This window comes from Lagenorhynchus albirostris, chromosome 2 (genome assembly GCF_949774975.1).
Source record: "Lagenorhynchus albirostris chromosome 2, mLagAlb1.1, whole genome shotgun sequence".
Taxonomy (NCBI): Eukaryota; Metazoa; Chordata; class Mammalia; order Artiodactyla; family Delphinidae; genus Lagenorhynchus; species Lagenorhynchus albirostris.
In genome coordinates, this window is record NC_083096.1 from 176,442,776 (window position 1) to 176,462,524 (window position 19,749).

Consider the following 19,749-nt stretch of genomic DNA (forward strand, 5'->3'; position numbering starts at 1 on the left):
GCTCTCCTTCTAGATATCAGAAACATGCATTCTAGGATTCTAGAACCTGAAGCAAGAGGAGATGGCATCCTCAACACTCTCCCCAGCCCTATTCAGCATCACCTACATTGGCAACAAGGAGCCCCAATGGGAACCGGATGATGGCGGAATTCACACTCTTGCAACTGCAGCAGGAAGGAAAGATGGTCACAACTCTTTTATAAAATGGACTGCAGCATTCAGAATCCTCGTGGAGCAGGGCAAGTACAAGCAGCCCAGGTCAAGGGTGACCGACACCCCGTGAAAACCATCCTCCATGTGGTGCCAAGTCACTGGGACTCCCAGGTCCTCCAGCCTCTTCTTGTACAACAGCGAATGGTCCTGGAGAATATCACACTCACAGCTCACGATGCAAGCTTTGCGGAGCTGAGACACTACTTCATCCTCTGCAATCAGGGGTGAGTTCGTCAAATCTAGAATGATGTTTGTCTCCAGATAGGCAGTTTCATTCAGGGGCTCATGGGGCGTGTAGCCTCTCTTCTTAAACTTCTCTGGAATGTTTTCTGAACCCAACCACTTTCTGTACTTTTCCCAGACTTCGGCAGGCAAGTGGGCTCCTTCCAATACGGTTCTTTTCCAGGAGGGGCTGATGTCCAGGTAACCACACCAACGGTAGAAGGCCGAATTCTGTCTGAGCAGTGGAACGTCCTTGTTCTGCTGATTAGAAGGAGGCTGGAAATCCGGGGCTTGGAGAGCGGCATAGATCAGGATCTGAGCACGGATCTTGGGGAGATCAGAACTGTCCACAAGGTTTTGACAAACTATTGTTGCCACGCCCCCACCCACACTGTCACCACAGACCATGACCCAGGCTGGATCTGCCCCATATGTATTCAAGGACTTCAAGAAGTGGATGGTAGCCACCATGACGTCTCTTACTATCACCGGAAACCTATGCTTGAGCATACTGTGATATCGGGAAAGGAAGGAACACAGTTTCCACTCACCACAGAGCCAAAAACACCTGTGTCTAACATCCTTCAGCCCAGATTTCTTCCATTAACTTCTTTTTCTGAAGCCTGGGCAGGTGACGTTAAGGTAGAAAGCTTAAACTAGGTGACAAGCGTAAAGCCTTCAGTGCCGGGCACATAGGCTCAGAAAGTGGTATGCTATTCCCACTGTCTCGATGCCAACTGCGGGGACAGTCTGTGACCCCAAGAGCCCTGCATCCACCTAAATGTCAACAGCTTAGCTATCGCCAACGTGACCCCCAGCTTTCTGAACCTACCTGATGCTGCTTCCCTGACTCACACCTGTTTTTATTCTTTTATAAGGCTTGCTTGGGTGTAGATTCTAAGTAATCCTGCCATGCTCACAAGTTTTGCGGGAGGATCTTGAAGACTTAAATACCAGAAGGGGCTAGCAGCTAACATACAGTCCCTCTCGATCAGCCACGCCCACTCCAGACCATGGCTCCCTGTTCATGCGGCTATGCCAGCTTGGCAGCGCTAGGCCGCCTCATCTTTCAAGAGATTCCAGAAATCTGGGGTTGGCAAGAAATTTCACCATTTTAAGTGCTGGCCTCACTTTTTTTTTTTTAATTTAATTTTTTTTAAAAAAGAAAATACTTTATGGACTCAACATATCTTCTGTCAACCATTTCTATTCTGATGCTGCCTGTTCTAAGCTACCCTAGGTTCAGGCTGGGACAACAGTGCTTTCAACTCCAAAACACCATCTCCCTTGGAGTCATAAGATAACTTTCTTGCAGGGATTTGCTAGTACATTCTACTGATGGTCTCTTGTTTCAGCACAACCAGAACAGTAGGGCACACAGTGGCCAACAACTGGGTCAAGAGTTCCATCCCATTGCAGAAATAGTTTTGGAGCCAAGAATTGTAGAGTGAGGAGTTTCTCCAGGTCTCTCTCTCATCCAGGACTGACTCCTGTCATTTTTACTTACTCCACTGGCTGTCTTCCCATGAAGACGTTGGCCCTGGGTATTCCTTTATGGCATGTGGCACTTAAATGAAACTTCAGGAAGTGCTGGATCAGGAAGAGCCACCCTGGCCCTGGTGACGATGTGTCAGGCGGCAGGGCAGGAGGGCGAGCCCACACCACTGCAGTGTTCAGTATGCTCCTCACATGTGTCCAGTTTGCCTGGTGTGGAGACCCAGGGAGGGCCCGTCCCCGGTCTCTCCTGCCCCTTCGAGCTCCAGATTGTGGGGTGACACTCCCAGATTGATTAAGAGAGAGAGTGGCTTTTTAATTGTTCCTGCTTCCTCCTGTGGCTCTCACCAGGGTGGACCTCCCTCTCGGGAGCACTTGGAAATGATGTAGCAGTGTTTGAAGTTGTCGGGCTTATAGCACAGGGCACTGTGGGCATTTACTGGAGGGAGGTGCTGAGAGTCCGGAACGTGCAAGGCTGTTCTGCTCAATGAAGAGATGTGCACTGGTGGTGAAGCTCTGCACTGTATTTGCTTCACGAAGACCACTCCCTGACCCCGTCCAGTTTCCAGATGATGCAGTGCTCAAAAGGCATCCTTGAAACATACCTAAGGGCCACCCGCAGGAAGGAGTGCCCCATCTCTGCCTCTCCCTGTCTTTCCCTTCCTCTCCCTCTTCCTTGCCCTCCCGCTCACTGGATTCTCACAGCCCGTCCCCTGCTCCTGCTGTCCCCCCAGCCCCAGCCTCCCTCCCCATCATTGCCCCAGCACTCCTGGAATCCCAGCACCTCCCCATCTTCCCCTTAATCACCCAACTGCTAGAACCACTGAGTCACTTCTCCTCGCACAAATGACATCATAAGCCATGGTGAGTTTCTAGAAAATGAAAGGTTGGAAACATTCAAGCTAGGAAGGCTAGTGGGTTTCCTTTGCCAGCCATCCTCAACTGCCCCTTCTCACTAACAACCATGACAGACGGAGTGCCCAGGTTGAGGAAGAAAGGAAACCGTGTTGTTTCCACAACATTCCAAAATCATGGGCTACTCCAAAATCATAACTACTATCAGTATAAATATTGGCAGTTCTGTCCTTGGCTAAGGTACAAGCCTGTGTAACTGTGTAATTCAGCTTGTTGGGCTTAAGCAGCCACAGGTAAAGATGCTGCCTCAACAACATCAAAAGGAGCTGTAATAACATCCCTAGCACAATACCATCACCTTTAAATAAGAACCATCAGTGAACCATGAGAACTCAGTGTTACCCACAGAAGCTTCTTGTAGATCACCACAAGGAGTCAGAATGTGATCCATTAGCATCAAGCACTTGTGAGCGACTTCCTCAGTGACAGAGGCGAGAAGAGTAGCAGGGTTAAGGTTATTACAACGCAAAAGAGTTATATGAGGAGCAGTTAACAAAAGGACCTCATAGGAGGTGAGGAGGCTGAAAGAGAAATGTGGAGTGTGATGGCAATTCTGGAGAGCTTCTAATGCATGAGGTACGAAAATGGTTAAAGGGAATCCCACAATTTTCTCCATGGTCCTAACCAAAAGCGCAGTGGCTATAATAGCTCCAAGGCAAGGGGTATCCCAGTGCCCCGGGGTCTGTGATGGTCTCCATGTTTTGGGGTGAGTACCCCAAGGGCATTCCCTTCCCTTTTTTTTTTTTTTTGTAAATATACAGGATAGCCCATTCTAAAGGCTCAGGCCTTTATTTGTTTATTTATTTTATAAGTTTATTTATTTATTTATTTTTGGCTGCATTGGGTCTTTGTTGCTGTGCCTGGGCTTTCTCTAGTTGTGGTGAGCGGGGGCTACTCTTCATTGTGGTGTGTGGGCTTCTCATTTTGGTGGCTTCTCTTGTTTTGGAGCACGGGCTCTAGGGCATGTGGGTTTCAGTAGTTGTGGCATATGGGCTCAGTAGTTGTGGCTCGCAGGCTCTAGAGCACAGGCTCAGTAGTTGTGGCACACAGGCTTAGTTGCTCCGCAGCATGTGGGATCTTCCCAGACCAGGGAACGAACTTGTGTCCCTTGCATTGTCGGGCAGATTCTTAACCACTGTGTCACCAGGGAAGTCCTCCCTTCCTTTTTATATACAAAAAGGAAAAGGGAATCTGATAATTGGGACGTCAAAGGGCAGGTGGGTTCATCAAACTTTCCTTTAAGACCTTGAAAGCTATGTTGTCTGGTTTTCCCATTAAAAAATAAGTTGGGGTTGTTATTATTTAGTAAAACATACAAAGTTTTTACCATGAGAGAAATTTGGGATTCAATTTCAGCAATAACCAACCAGCCCAAGAAAATCTCACAATTGGTGCTTAGTTTTGGCTTTGAGGGAACTTAAAACACCATGAAGTCTGTCTGGATCTAGGTGTATCCCTTGTTCTGATATCATAAACCTTAAATGTTGAACCTGGGTTTGGTCAAGCTGCAATTTTCCTTTGGCGACCTTATATCTCTTTATGGCTAAAAGCCTTAGCAAGCAGATGCTGTCTTCTGTGAGGAAGCTTGAGAAGAAGAAAAAAAGAAAGCAACCATCCACATATTGCAATACCATAGAACTCCTAGGGAGGTTTATATCATAGGTCAGCCTTCAGGACTTGTGAGAAATAAGGACTCTCAGTAAAACCCTGAGGCATTACTGTCCAGGTGCACTGCTGTCCATGCCAGGTGAAGGCAAAAAGGTATTGGCTAACCCTACCAACTGGAATAGGAAAGAATGTACTGCATAAATCAATTATAGTAAAGAACTTGCTTCCGGTAGTAATAGATGTCAGTAGTGTCGGGGAGGTAGGAACGGCAGGGTTTCAAGTGATAACAATGATGTTTATTGAGTGGAGGTCCCTGAAAAACCTCCATCCTTGGTCCTTAAGTTTCTCACCAGTAAAATAGGAATATTAACAGGGAATAGTGCAAGATAATGAGGCCTTGAGAGTTGTAATAAATTATGGATGTTAGGATTTGAAGTGCTCCTTATTTATTGGGTGTTGATTAATTCTGGAAAGAGGTTTGAAGAGACCTTTTTGAATTTTTATGGGAGATGTGCTGTGCATTGTGCCAAAATCAGTTGGAGATTTTGCCTTGGTAGCTGATGCACTAGGGACAAATGAGCAGTGTTTCCAGAATCAGCTCTAGTGCCATCAGAGACAGCAAATAAAAGATATCAAAGGGTCATTTAATTTACCTGGTTGGATGCTTTTATGACTACTGTCAATTCCTAGAATTATTCTCCCCTTTGGGGAGAAAGAAATGTTGGCATGGTACTTGTCTAAAACGTCTTGGCCTTATAAATGGAAAGTGGTAGAAGAACTAAGGAGAAAAGGGTGTGCATCTCTCAAAGGGCTAAACCAAGGGAATAGGTTCACAGACAGGAACCTCTTCAGATTTATTAGAGATCTCCACTATTGGAACTCTTTTAGGACTCCACAGCAGGGAGTTTTATAGTAGTGGGGTTGAGCACTGAGAGTGTGGCTCCACTGTTAGTTAGGACTGGAAGAGATTCATCTTCAACTTGGAGAAATGTTCTCCAGGCTGATTAAGATGAGGGACTGGAAAGAGCCCCTGTAGTTCCTCAGAGCCCCATTATTGAGAACTGGGAGGACACTGGAAAGTCTGGTTAGAAGACTGAAAGTGCTTGAAGCACTTACATTTATAACAATCTCTTTTCCAATGCCCTGCCTCTTTGCAATAATAGCAGAAACTAGAAGTCTTTCGGTTTGGGGAGGGGGGGGTGCCTTCATTTGCTGGTGTTGAAGATTAAGAATTTTGGTAGTCTTCCTTTGAGGTGATTCATCTAGAATGAGAGAGAGCTGGTTTGACAACTTAACTAAACCTGGTATGGACATAGTTTCCATTCCATCCTGATCCTTTTTACTAGAAGGAAAAGGTCCCAGTTCAGCACATCAACAAACACAGGGTTAAAAGCTATCCGGGTGGAATCAATATCTGAAGGAAGACCAGACTTTTCTTTTAAAATCATCTGACATCCATTGTAATGGTCATGAACGGGTTCAGCAGAATTTTGTGAGGAAGTCTAAATCTGGTTTCAATCCACAGGCTTTGGAAAATCCCCAGGAATTGCCCAGTGAACTTGCCTAGTAATTCCCTGAGCCTGATCATGTAAGTTAGTGGGCTGGTCTTTTGGTTGTACTTACAGACCTTTCAGGATATTCGCCATTAGTGGTTTCCATCCAATGCTTGGCCTGGCCTTCACCAACAAGCATATGAACTAGCTGATATAAGTCAGAGAAACCAGATTGATAAATTTGAATAACTATATTAAATTCCTCAGCAAATCTGTGAGGATCTTTGGTTACTTTGGGAAAATCTTTGACTAAGGCTGGAGTTCAGCTTTAGTCCTGGGAGTATAAGAAATTAAGGGGTTAGCCTCTGTATCCTTGGAAGGCTTCATTTTAAAGGACAGGCTCTGATGTGGATGGACCTATATATTGTTATACAGAGTGAAGTAAGTCAGAAAGAAAAACAAATATCATATAATATCGCTTATATGTGGAATCTAGAAAAATGGTACAAGTGAACTTATTTGCAAAGCAGAAACAGTCACAGATGTAGAGAACAAACTTATGGTTACCAAAGGGATAAGGAGGGCGGGATGAATTGGGAGATTGGGATTGACATATATACACTACTATGTATAAAACAGATAACTAATGAGAACCTACTGTATAGCACAGGAAACTCTACTCAATGCTGTATGGTGACCTAACTGGGAAGGAAATCTAAAAAAGACTGGATATATGTATAACTGATTCACTTTGCTGCACAGCAGAAACTAACACAACATTGTAAAGCAGTTATACTCCAATAAAAATTAATTTAAAAAAAAAAGAGTATGCAGTCAAGAAATTTAGAATAAAAAAGTATCAAAGATGTATGTTTGGCAGTTAATTAATAAAATATTACGTTACTAACACAACATTGTAAATTAACTATATTTCAATTTAAAAAATAAAAATGTTTTTTTAAAAAAGACAGGCTCTGATAAATTCACAGGAAAATGGAATGGGAAGAGTTTCAGACAAAAAGAAGGGCTGGCTGAGAGAATTAGTAATGGGAGCTAAGGGTATAGAGGAGATGTAGGCAGCATAGAAGGGAATGAGGAAGATGGCGCTGGAGGTATGGCCTGAGATTTAAAAGCCAATGAAATGGAGCCTGAGACTTTAGACGCCATTTATCTTTCTTTAATTGTTTGTTTGCCTCAGTTAATCTTAAAATCTTATTTTGCAGAGAGGCAATTTTGGGTTTTGATAACATATGGAATCCTCAAAATACCAACTGAAATAGGCATTCCATTCAGTTTTGGAAATTTTAGAGCCATGGTAGTCCAATTCAGTTTTTATTTTTAAGATTCTTTTTGATGTGGACCATTTTTAAGGTCTTTATTGAACTTGTTACAATATTGCTTCTGTTTTATGTTTTGGTTTTTTGGCTGTGAGGCATGTGGGATCTTAGCTCCCTGACCAGGGATTGAACCCACATGCCCTGCATTGGAAGGCAAAGTCTTAACCACTGGGCCACCAGGGAAGTTCCCAATTCAGTTTTAAGAAAAGTAATTTTGAGGTTTTCACAACATCCCCGTAATAGCCATTGATAGTCTAAATTGCCTTTGGCTAGGTCAGTCCATTTAGTTAGAAATGTGAATGAGGAAGGATGGTGGTTATTAAATATATAATAGGCTAGAGTACCTGCAGGGAGGATACCCTCAAAATATGTAGATAACTGGGATCCCATTTCTCAGAAGACTTTCTCTAGAGAAAGAGAATAATTTTCAAACAGCATAAATAGCTTACATCTCAAAACAGTTTAAACAACTCAAATAAGAGAAATAGTGTGCAACTCCAGCAGCTCAAATACCTCAAACAAACTGTAGGCTTAATACCAGCCAGTTCTAAGGGAACAACGCGGTCCTTGAGGAGCCAGGCTGAAGGTTTCTAAGCCCAGTTCCCATAGACCAGCTCCTATTCCAAAGGGATGGGCCCAAGGCTGAACCGGCACAGTTCCAATGAAACAACCCCTGTTCCTGAAGGAATGGGTCAAAGGCTAGCCAGTTCCAATGAAATAGTCTGATTTCAAAATCAGACCCAAGTGCCAAACAAGTACTTGCATACAGAACAAGACCTTAACCAGAAAAGACATAATCTTAAAATAGATCTCGAATTAAACCTGGAGAGGTTCCAAACACAAAGAAGGAGGAAGCTCTGATTCAGGAGAAAGAGTAGCATTCCACCTCCAGGTTTGGTGACAGAAGCAGAGAGTGACAATGGGCTCAGTGTGGGTACTGCACCAGTTTACCCACCAGCCCTGGAATCATCAGGGGTATTCTCTGGATCCCCGTACTGGCCACCAAACTGTTGACCAAAATAAATAGCCTGCCAGTTATTTCCCCAGCAAAAGTGGGTTTATTCAGGATCAGCAAAGAATTGCAACTCAGGGTCTGTAACCACGGTGAGCCATGAGAAAAACTCCATACAACAAGGGAAAGGGAGCTCAAAATTTTACAGCAGGGAAAAGGAAGTTGGGAAGGCTATAGTAAACAAAGAGTCTATGGCTTGTTGCCAGGAAAGAAAAGCACTCCTTCTTCTTCTTATTGGGCTCTACTATCATCATAGGATGTGAGAGCTTCCCCTTCTGGTCTCCTGACTCTATTTAATTGAGGTTTCTGTGTATTCATTTTTTTCACAAGGGTAATATAGACAACTCGTTCTCTTGCTGCTTTGGTTGTGTGTATTGTTGGTTACAGGTGCTGGTGGAAATGAGAGGGGATGGAATTGCAAAAAGTCTGGAGAAAACACACATGAAATCTGTGTGAAGTTTATTTCTTTGAAACCATCTTGGACTCCAATCTCTTCAGATTCTACAGCCTCTGTCTCCACTATGTTATCCCAGGTCCCAAAGAGCACTGGACTGCTGGGTAGGGAGAGTTCCAGAAACATAAACACTATTAATTCTATTTTTATGGACGAAAAAACAGAAGCTGCATTTAATTAAGCAATTTGCCCACATTCAGTGGCAGACAGAGCTGGGGTTCTAATTCAATTCAATTCAAATCCAATTTTGTTTAAATCCAAGTCTATTCAAATCTGACTCCAAGGCCAAGTTCATCCCTTGTCAACAAACCACCACAGTCCACATATCACAAAGCTTATAGCAACCCCCGAGTATCTCTCCCTTTGCGTCTCTTGACCCACTCACACTTTAATGATTTCCAATCATATGGTTCTTGAAAATACCTGAAGCTGCATTCCTGAGAGACAGATGGGGCAAAAATTCTTACTCATTGTAAAGATGGGAAAGCAGAAGCCTGAGGTAATGGGTGCTTGCTTTATTACTTAAGAATATTCAATTCTAATCCTAAAAAGAAAGAAAGAAAAACAGGATGAATGAAACTCATAATAAGTGTTAAGCATAGAAGTAAAGTAAGCTGGTAGCTCAAGACATAGACAAAACACATAGGAAGTATCAAATACAGATCATGAATAAACAGGGAGTTTGGAGACACAGAAAGAAATTATAGTCATCAAAACAGTATGGTACTGGCACAAAAACAGAAATATAGATCCATGGAACAGGACAGAAAGCCCAGAGATAAACGCACGCACCTATGGTCACCTTATTTTTGATAAAGGAGGCAAGAATATACAATGGAGAAAAGACAGCCTCTTCAGTGAGTGGTGCTGGGAAAACGGGACAGCTACATGTAAAAGAATGAAATTAGAACACTCCCTAACACCATACACAAAAGTAAACTCAAAATGGATTAAAGACCTAAAGGCAGGCCAGACACTACAAAACTCTTAGAGGAGAACATAGGCAGAACACTCTATGACATAAATCACAGCAAGATCCTTTTTTGTTCCACCTCCTAGAGAAATGGAAATAAAAATAAACAAATGGGACCTAATGAAACTTCAAAGCTTTTGCACAGCAAAGGAAACCACAAACAAGACGAAAAGACAACCCTCAGAATGGGAGAAAATATTTGCAAATGAAGCAACAGACAAAGGATTAATCTCCAAAATATCCAAGCAGCTCATGCAGCTCAATATCAAGAAAGCAAACAACCCAATCCAAAAATGGGCAGAAGACCTAAATAGACATTTCTTCAAAGAAGATATACAGATTGCCAACAAACGCATGAAAGGATGCTCTACATCACTAATCATTAGAGAAATGCAAATCAAAACTACAATGAGGTATCTCCTCACACCCATCAGAATGGCCATCATCAAAAAGTCTACAAACAATAAATGCTGGAGAGGGTGTGGAGAAAAGGGAACCCTCTTGCACTGTTGGTGGGAATGTAAATTGATACAGCCACTATGGAGAACAGTATGAAGGTTCCTTAAAAAACTAAAAATAGAACTACCATATGACCCAGCAACCCCACTACTGGGCGTACACCCTGAGAAAACCGTAATTCAAAAAGAGTCATGTACCACAAGGTTCATTGTAGCTCTATTTATAATAGCCAGGGCATGGAAGCAACCTGTGTCCATCGACAGATGAATGGATAAAGAAGATGTGGCACATATATACAGTGGAATATTACTCAGCTATAAAAAGAAACGAAATTGAGTTATTTGTAGTGAGGTGGGTGGACCTAGAGTCTGTCATACAGAGTGAAGTAAATCAGAAAGGGAAAAACAAATACCGTATGCTAACACATATATATGGAATCTAAAAAAAAAAATGGTCTGAAGAACCTAGGGGCAGGACAGGAATAAAGACACAGACGTAGAGAATGGACTTGAGGACACGGGGAGGGGGAAGGGTAAGTTGGGACGAAGTGAGAGAGTGGCATGGACTTATACATACTACCAAATGTAAAATAGATAGCTAGTGGGAAGCAGCCGCATAGCACAGGGAGATCAGCTCGGTGCTTTGTGACCACCTAGAGGGGTGGGATAGGGAGGGTGGGAGGGAGACACAAGAGGGAGGAGATATGGGGATATACGTATGCATATAGCTGATTCACTTTGTTATACGGCAGAAACGAACACACCATTGTAAAGCAATTATACTCCAATAAAGATGTTAAAATAAAAGAAAGAAATTATATCATGCATTAAGATATACAGTAAGATAGTGACAGCACACAATATTAAAAATAGAGTATTTATGAAACAATATTTGGTGAAACAAACAAGAGTACCACTTATAGAAAGAAAGTAATGGAAAGATTAAGTCAGAAGTCATGAGCATGCCACGTGTGCATTGATAGCCATGTCATCCTAAATTGGCCAACCATTGGTAACACCCAGTATGGCCCCATTCTGGCCCTAGGCATCGTCTCCCAAAGAATGCAGATAACATTCACAGATACCCAGCAGGCTAATAGGTGAACTGCTGCTGTGGCCAGGTGTACCTGCCCCAGTGTCTCTCTGATGAAGTAAGCATGTGTGTTGGTTCCAGACACACTCCATCTGTTGGAACCACTCTAGTCCTCTTAAACACACCAACAGAGGGGAAGGTGCATGCAACAGAGGAGAGAGGACATGTTAATATTGTCTAATCCTATATGGAGCAGGTATGAACCTTCAACCCCTTGGCACCTTACTTTACATGGGCTAATTTCCTCATCACTTTTCCCCTTGCTTCTTGCTGTTTTTTAAATGGACTTAAGCCTTGTGATTAGACCATCTTAATTTGGTCTGTGAGCCTTTCTGTTCAGTGACCTTCAGAATACCTTGCCTGGTAGTATTTGGGGCTACTGTTGCATCAGTGTAATAACCCACAGCGCACATGGCTGATCTTGAACAAAACTGTGAATCAGAAACTTATCTATGACCTTTTGCCTTCTTTGTTATGCTTGTATGCTGCCCCATAGTCACCTGGATTCCCTTCATCAAAATTGACTCCTTCCTCAGGTGATGAAATTTTCTTTCCTCTATACACTGTCTCATTTGCCAAAACTTGTCTGCTTTGTGTCCCATTTCATCTATCATCTTGCCGCTATTACCACTAGTTTGAGGTTAAAGAGTTAACCTTCAAAACATGTGCTTCTTAGAAATGTAAACCTATTGTTTTGCATATGCTGCCACCAAGTGGCAGTCAAGTCTCAAGTGTGGCTGTGGCTGTTCTTTCCATCCATGAAGGAGTGAAGAGGGAGATGACCGGGGATCTACGCGTAGAGCACAGGGACTCTCGGCCAGTACGTGATTAGATGGTTGTAGAGAAAGTAGTTGCAGTGAAAACCCAAAGACAAGGACCTAAGACTTAAACAGAAAAGAATTTTGCTCTTCCATAAGTAGAAATGGAACTGAGTGCCACTAGCTTCAGCTTGTCCAGATGTTTTTGGTGACTATAGACCATGAGTTCAAGGGAGAGGCTAAGTGGATAGACCTCCTCTCTCTACTTCAACCCGACGACTCTGCTTCTCTCTGTTTTATACATCAGGTTGCCACATACATTTTCATTTATTTAAAAGATGCTATAATTTTAAAAGGAACTGTTACTATGTTTCAAATCCCTCTCAGAAGGTGTCTTTCCATACTTGAATTATTATTACAATTATTAAAATTATAAATACTAGCTTATCCCTGTTGACCCAACTCTATGGAGGGTGGTGTGCGGGACAGGGAGGGGGGAAGGACAAGACTTTGGAGGCTGGAAAGGAAGGAGAGGACATGGAAGACCCCTAACAACAACAGAAAAGTGCTAAAAGGAGGGACTAGGAGTAAGGACCAGGGCTCTAGAAGGTCCTGCACTTTCCATCTGAATAAACAGAGAGAGAGAGAGAGACCCTGGAACATCTAAAACTCCCTGGAACTTGTCTGGTTTCGCTAATATAAACACAATAAATATCCTAATGAATTCAAGGGCAAGTCCAAGTTTGACGACAATGTCAGTTGATGACTCTGACACTTAACTGAACATGTACAATGTTAGGCATTGTTTTCTCATCCTAAACTAGACTCCCGGAACCAACCGTCTACCTCCCATGGTGGAAGTCTAGTGATCAGGGCCAACAAATTGCATGTTTCTGGCTCAAATAATGACTTAACAGAGGTGTCTTTCTTCAAAGGAAACAGGCAAGGAGAAACATCAGAAGAAGAACTGTTTGACTGGAACAAAAGAAGAGGACTGATTGGCCCCAAGTCAGAGGACTGGGGATGGCTGCAAAACGTACCCCAAAGGGCTGGGTGAGCCCCGGGCAAGCTGGCCAAAACCTAGGAGGAAACAAGTGTGTCCAAGTTAATGAAGTTGCAGGTTTGGGGAAGCAAACGTCTTCATGAAACTAGGTGTTGTCAAGTAAGAAAAGAAAACTCAACTCCTGGGAATTCCCTGGCGGTCCAGTGGTTAGGACCCAGAACTTCCACTGTAGGGGACCTGGGTTCGATCCCTGGTCAGGTAACTAAAATCCCACAAGCTTCATGTATGGCCAAAAAAAAAACAGAAAAGTCAACTTCTGGGACCACATTTGTAAAGAATTTGTGGTTAGGGTCATTTGCAGCCACGCAAATCGGAACCATTGCCATGTATCCCATATCACATAAGAGTCTGGTGGAGGAGACACCTCCAGATACTCAAGGTCCACGCCCAAAGCTTAAGAAGTTATCCCAGACTTAGGATGGCTGCACCAACTGTGCAGGAACCTACTAAGATGGGAACCCTCTCAGAAGCAAGAAGGAGTTTTTGTCTGTTTCATTCACAGGTATATTCCACATGACAGGACAGTATCTGGCGGGTGACAGTGGATCATTGCCCAGAGCCACCTGCGTTTTAAGGTAGAACCAGGACTTGAACCCTGCCCTGCATGGATAGTGTAGCCAGGATGTTTTCCACTGTGCCACGCCTCAGTAAGGATTAGTCAGCAAAGATGTTCTCTGCGTGCCTATTACGTCAATGGACACCATTGATTGCTTTGCTTATATTCCTTGGAGAATTATTAGCCCATCTCACCATTGCCGGTTATTTTTTTGAGCAGATATGGGTTTTTTTGTGGGGTTTTATGGTAATGACTTTTAATACTGATATTCAATGAATACAAAAATAATAATATACAAATTTGATACAAAAAATTCTCACACTGATTTCTTCGCAGAGCCTCCTAATACCGGATCCTAGTACTGGATACTGGTGGAGACGCCTATCTGTATTCCACTCCCAATGCTTCTGGGTACCAACTCTATCAACTGCTGACTGATCGTTAAAATACATGGGCTTTTATTCTATCCTTTTTCCTTCCTCTAGCTTTTGTTAATTCTGTTTTCCTATTTTTACTGCATTCGTTCCTGGAAGCCAGCTGACACTGTCCCCAGGACCGGCGGGCCCAGCCCCAGTAGCAGTCAATCCTCCCACCATAACGACACAGGCCAATGGACGACACTATTTGCCTGGGCCACCTCCCGTCGAAGTCCGCGGCCACCCGCAGGTAGAGCGAGGACCCGAGCACAGCGCCAGGAGGAAATCCATGTTGGGCGGCGAGTCCCACGCGGCGGTTCAGCTGCGCGCGGGGAGCAGGTTGGGGGTGCTGGGCTCGCAGGACAGGCGCGCCCGGCTTCCCCGAGGTGTTGCGGGAGGCGTGAGCCCCTGGGGCCGCCGCGGCTGCTGCTGCCGCTCTACTAGAAGAGCGGCGCAGCGCGCAGCCGAACAGGTCTGTGCGCTGCCTCCAAAGCCCCCTCCGGCTCCCTCCCCGAGAGCGGAAGTGCTGCAGGGGAAGCTGCGCCGCCTGCGGGGAGGGGCGGAGCAGCAGGTAAGGTTTTATCTATGTGGCTAATCTAGCCACTCTCCTTAAGAATCTGGACACAGAGAGTTGCCTCCAGACACCCTGCTGCCTCCGCCCTTGTGAAGGCGCCTCCCCGTGGCCGAAGAGATGAAGTGCAGAAGGAAAATCCCTGCGCTGAGGGGGCAGCAGAAACTGTGGCTTCTGGTCCTACCTTTGCCACTCATGGCTCTGAGGACCCATAAGTCGCCAGATCACAGACGCCTTCCTGGAAAATAAGGGAGTTGGACCAAGCAGTTTCTGAGAACCCCTGATTAATCCCATATCTGATGCAATCCCATTCACGTGCCCCAGATTCCCACCCACGGCTGGCCATCCTGCTCAAAGCCCGGTGCCCCTGATCGAGCTCAGCTTCCTGCTTGCTCCATCTAGCGAATGTTTTCAATTGGAGCTCATGCTCACAGCAAACCATTATCAGTCCTTATGTGGTCTCACTCCTGTTTTACTTATTTACTTCCTTTTATTTCTATTCCCCATTTCTATTTGCTCTCCCATAGGCACCCGCCCAAGTATGTTTGATACATGTCTGTGAATATACATGTCTTATAAAACACATTGTATTGTTTGTGTGTTTTCTAATTAACATAAATTTTATGTTGTTGTTTTCATTCTGTCTGTTATATTTTTTTAATTCTCATTGAGTTTTTAAGATCTACGTTGCTGTGTCTACATCTTGTGTGTTCTTTGTAGTTACTGAACAGTATTCCACAATATCAATGCAAGCCGTTTTACTCATTGTTTTCCTAGTAGTGGAAACAGGTTGTCTCTGTATGCACTCTGATGTATGCCATGTATGTCACAGCACTGGGTGACAGTTTATCGGGAATACCCACGCAGAGGGGTGGTTGGGCCTTCGGGTAGACACATGCTTAACTGACTAAATACTGCCAAAGGGCTTCCCTTCCCTGGTGGCACAGTGATTAGGAATCCACCTGCCAACGCAGGGGACACGGGTTTGAGCCCTGGTCCAAGAATATCCCGCATGCCGTGGAGCAAATAAGCCTGTGCGCCACAACTACTGAGCCCGCGAGCCACAACTACTGAGCCCACGTGCCACAACTACTGAGCCCATGCGCCTAGAGCCCGTGCTTCTCAGCAAGAGAAGCCACCGCAGTGAGAAGCCTGCGTACCGCAACGAAGAGTAGTCCCCGCTCGCCGCAACTAGAGAAAGCTCACGTGCAGCAACGAAGACCCAATGCAGCGAAAAATAAATTAATTAAATTAATTTTAAAAAAAATACTTGCCAGAATCTCCCAGATGCCTGCAGCTCCCTAGGCAGCAGCAAGCAAAGATTTCCATTTCCCCACATCCTCAGCAGCAACTGCCCTCTCTCACTCTTGCCCACCTGATAGATTACAAAGGCACATCTGACTGTTGTTTTAATTTACATTTTTTTATTTATAGTGGATTGGAACACTTTTTCATATCCACATAGCAGCTATATTTCCCATTCTGTGAGTTGCCTTTTGACATCCTTTACCCATTTTTAAGCAGGTGTGTTCTGTCTTTCCTGCTGCGTTTCAGGAATCCCTTGTGTTTTCTGGACATCTCTTGTTACTTTCAGACATCATATGATTTTTCTCTGAGACTATCATCTTTCTGATGACTTTTCTATGGTGTCTCTTTTGAGCAGAAATTCTTAAGTTTTGTGTATCCAATCCATACCATTTTTAACCCCTTGATTTATGCTTTTTGTGTGTTATTTAAGTTGTTTGCCAATTCTATGCCATAGAAATATCTTTCTACATTTTCTTCTAGTAGATTTATAGTTTTACCTCTCCTGCTTTGGTTCTGAGGCCATCTGGATTCCACCTCTATACAGTGTCTGTAGTGTAAGGTGCTAGCCAATCTTTATTTCTCCCCTTGTCTTGAATGAGATGTCACAACACCATCTCCTAAACAATCCATCTTTTCCTCACTGATTTGGGGTATCACCAATCACCTAACAAGTCTGTTTCTGAGCCCTTTATTCTGCCCTGTCGGCCTATTGTCATTTCCTGTGTTGGCATCATGCTGCTAGTGTGACTATGTCTTTTCATTGTAGTATGTTGTTACTACCAGGTAGGAAATAATCCCTCTTCTTTACTCTTTTCTTTCTGAGTTGACCTAACTATTCCTTCCTAATTTCCTCCTTTTCTTGATGATTTGGTCTGCTGTGGTTGACTCCAGGGTATGGAGGTCAGTTCAACTCAGCATGAAGCCCAAACAAGAAGATTTGAGACCCCTCCTCGCTGCCATGCATTCCTTGCCCATCAGCATCTCACCCACTGCACTCTCTCTCTTACCCAATTGACAGAAGTAGAGAGTCACGCTCCTTAGTAACCACACAGCTCATGTAAACTCTGGAAAACAAAGGATAATCGATAGACTCAGTCTGATTTTACTCAGTCCTATATCCCAGAGCCAGGACAGTATCTGACATACCACAGACACTCCATAAATATTTGTATGGTTGAAAAGAGGGCAAAAATAAATGGTATCATTCTCATGTCAAAGCTTATATTTACGAAAAAAAAAATTGGGCTTCCCTGGTGGCGCAGTGGTTGAGAGTCTGCCTGCTGATGCAGGGGACATGGGTTCGTGTCCCGGTCCGGGAAGATCCCACGTGCCGCAGAGCGACTAGGCCCGTGAGCCATGGTCACTGAGCCTGCGCGTCCGGAGCCTGTGCTTCGCAACGGGAGAGGCCACAACAGTGAAAGGCCCGCGTACCGAAAAAAAAAAAAAAAAGGTTTAAAATGGGGGGAGTAATTTATTTAGTCTTCTAAACATTTTTTATTTGTTTATTTATTTATTTTTGGCTGTATTGGGTCTTCATTGCTGTGCACAGGCTTTCTCTAGTTGCAGCGAGCAGGGACTACTCTTCATTGCGGTGTGCAGGCTTCTCATTGCAGTGGCTTCTCTTGTTGCAGAGCACAGGCTCTAGGCATGCAGGCTTCAGTAGTTGTGGCACACGGGCTCAGTAGTTGTGGCTCACGGGCTCTACAGCACAAGCTCAGTAATTGTGGTGCACAGGCTTAATTGCTCCGCAGCATGTGGGATCTTCTCGGACCAGGAATCGCACCCGTGTCCCCTGTATTGGAAGGCGGAATCTTAACCACTGCATGGCCAGAGAAGTCCCACGGGGAGTAATTTAAATGGTATATGTTTTTAATTTCAAATTCCTCTTTGTTCATTGTGGTATATAGGAAAGCAACTGACTTTTATATATTAATGTTGTATCCTGCATTTTTGCCATAATAACTTATTAGTTCCAGGAGGTTTTTTAGTCAGTTTTTTCAGATTTTCTACATAGATGATCATGGCATCTATGAACAAAGACAGTTCTGTTTCTTCCTTCCTAATCTATATACCTTTTATTTCCTTTTTTTTTAAACATCTTTATTGGGGTATAATTGCTTTACAATGGTGTGTTAGTTTCTGCTTTATAACAAAGTGAATCAGTTATACATATACATATGTTCCCATATCTCTTCCCTCTTGCGTCTCCCTCCCTCCCACCCTCCCTATCCCACCCCTCCAGGCGGTCACAAATTACCTTTTATTTCCTTTTATCATCTTACTGCATTTGCTAGGACTTCCAGTACAATGTCAAATAACAGTGATCAGAAGGGATATTCTTGCCTTTTTCTGATCTTACCAGAAAAGCTTCAAGTTTCTCACCATCAGGTGTAATGTTAGCTGTAGGTTTTTTGTAGATGTCCTTTATCAAGTTGAAGATGTTCCCCTCCACTCCTAGTTTGCTGAGCTTTTATCATGAATGAGTGTTAGATTCTGTCCAATGCTTTTTCTGCATCTATTGATATGATCACGTGATTTTCCTTATTTAGCCTGTTAACCTGATGGATCACATTAATTGACTTTCAGACGTTGAGCCAGCGTCTACACCTAGGAAAAATCCCGCTCTATTATGGTGCATAATTTTTTAATATGTTTTTGATACAATTTGATAATATTTTGTAGACAATTTTTTCATCTACGTTCATAAGAGATAGTAGTCCATTGTTTGGGGTGGGGTTAGGGGGATTTTTGTAATGTCTTTATCTGGTTTTGGTATTAGGGTAATGCTGGCTTCACAGAACAAGTTAGGAAGTATTCTTTCTGCTTCTATATTCTGGAAGTGAACTGGTATAATTTCTTCCTTAAATGTTGGGTAGAATTCACCAGTGAACCCATCTGAGCTTGCTGCTTTCTATTTTGAAAGTTTATTAATTTAATTCAATTTCTTTAATAGGTATAAGCCTATTCAGATGGCCTATTTTTTTGTGTGTGGGTTTTTTGCAGCTTGTGTCTTTAAGGAATTCCATTCATTTCATCAAGGTTATCAAATCTGTCAGCATATAGTAGTTCGTAATTTCCCTTTATTATCCTTTTAGTGTCAATGGAATCTGTAATAATGTCCCCTCTTTCATTTCCGATGTTAGGAACTTGTGTCCTATCTCTTTTTTTCTTAGTTAGCTTGGCTAGGGACTTATGTATTTTGTTGATCTTTTCAAAGAACCAGTTTTTTGTTTTCTCTGTTGATTTCTTATTTTCAATTTCATTTATTTCTGCTCTAATTTTTATTATTTCTTTTCTTCTCCTTACCTTGGACATAATTTCCTCTTCCTTTTCCTTCTTCTTCCTTTCCTCTTCCTCTTCCTTCTTCCTTCTTCTTCCTTTCCTCTTCCTTCCCCAGGTATGCTAAGGTGGAATCTTAGATTATTGATTTTAGATCTTTCGTCTTTTCTAATATGCATATTCAATGGTATAAATTTCCCTCTAAGCACTGTTTTCACTGCGTCCCTCAAATTTGATAAGTTGTATTGTCATTTTCATTTAGCTCAAAATATTTTTAAAATTTCTATTGAGGGACTTCCCTGGTGGTACAGTGGTTAAGACTCTGCACTCCCAATGCAGGGGGCCCGGGTTCCATCCCTGGTCAGGGAACTAGATCCCACATGCATGCCGCAACTAAGAGTTCACATGCCACACCTAAAGGCCAGCGAGCCACAACTAAGGAGCCCACCTGCCACAACTAAGCCTGAGTGTAACCTAATTAATTATTAAAAAATAAAAACAAAGGGTACAATTCAATGGTTTTTTA

At 43.3% G+C, this 19,749-nt stretch overlaps 1 protein-coding gene across 1 annotated transcript; it reads right to left on the reverse strand.

Annotated features, from left to right (window-relative positions):
• Positions 1-186: 186 nt before the first annotated feature.
• LOC132515616 (arylacetamide deacetylase-like 3) lies at positions 187-19,259 on the reverse strand. Its single transcript, XM_060141983.1, is given in 5 exon segments — positions 187-956; positions 2,738-2,762; positions 2,764-2,801; positions 14,243-14,612; positions 19,251-19,259. Coding segments are annotated over 5 exon segments (1,212 nt in total).
• Between the last annotated feature and the right edge of the window lie 490 nt (positions 19,260-19,749).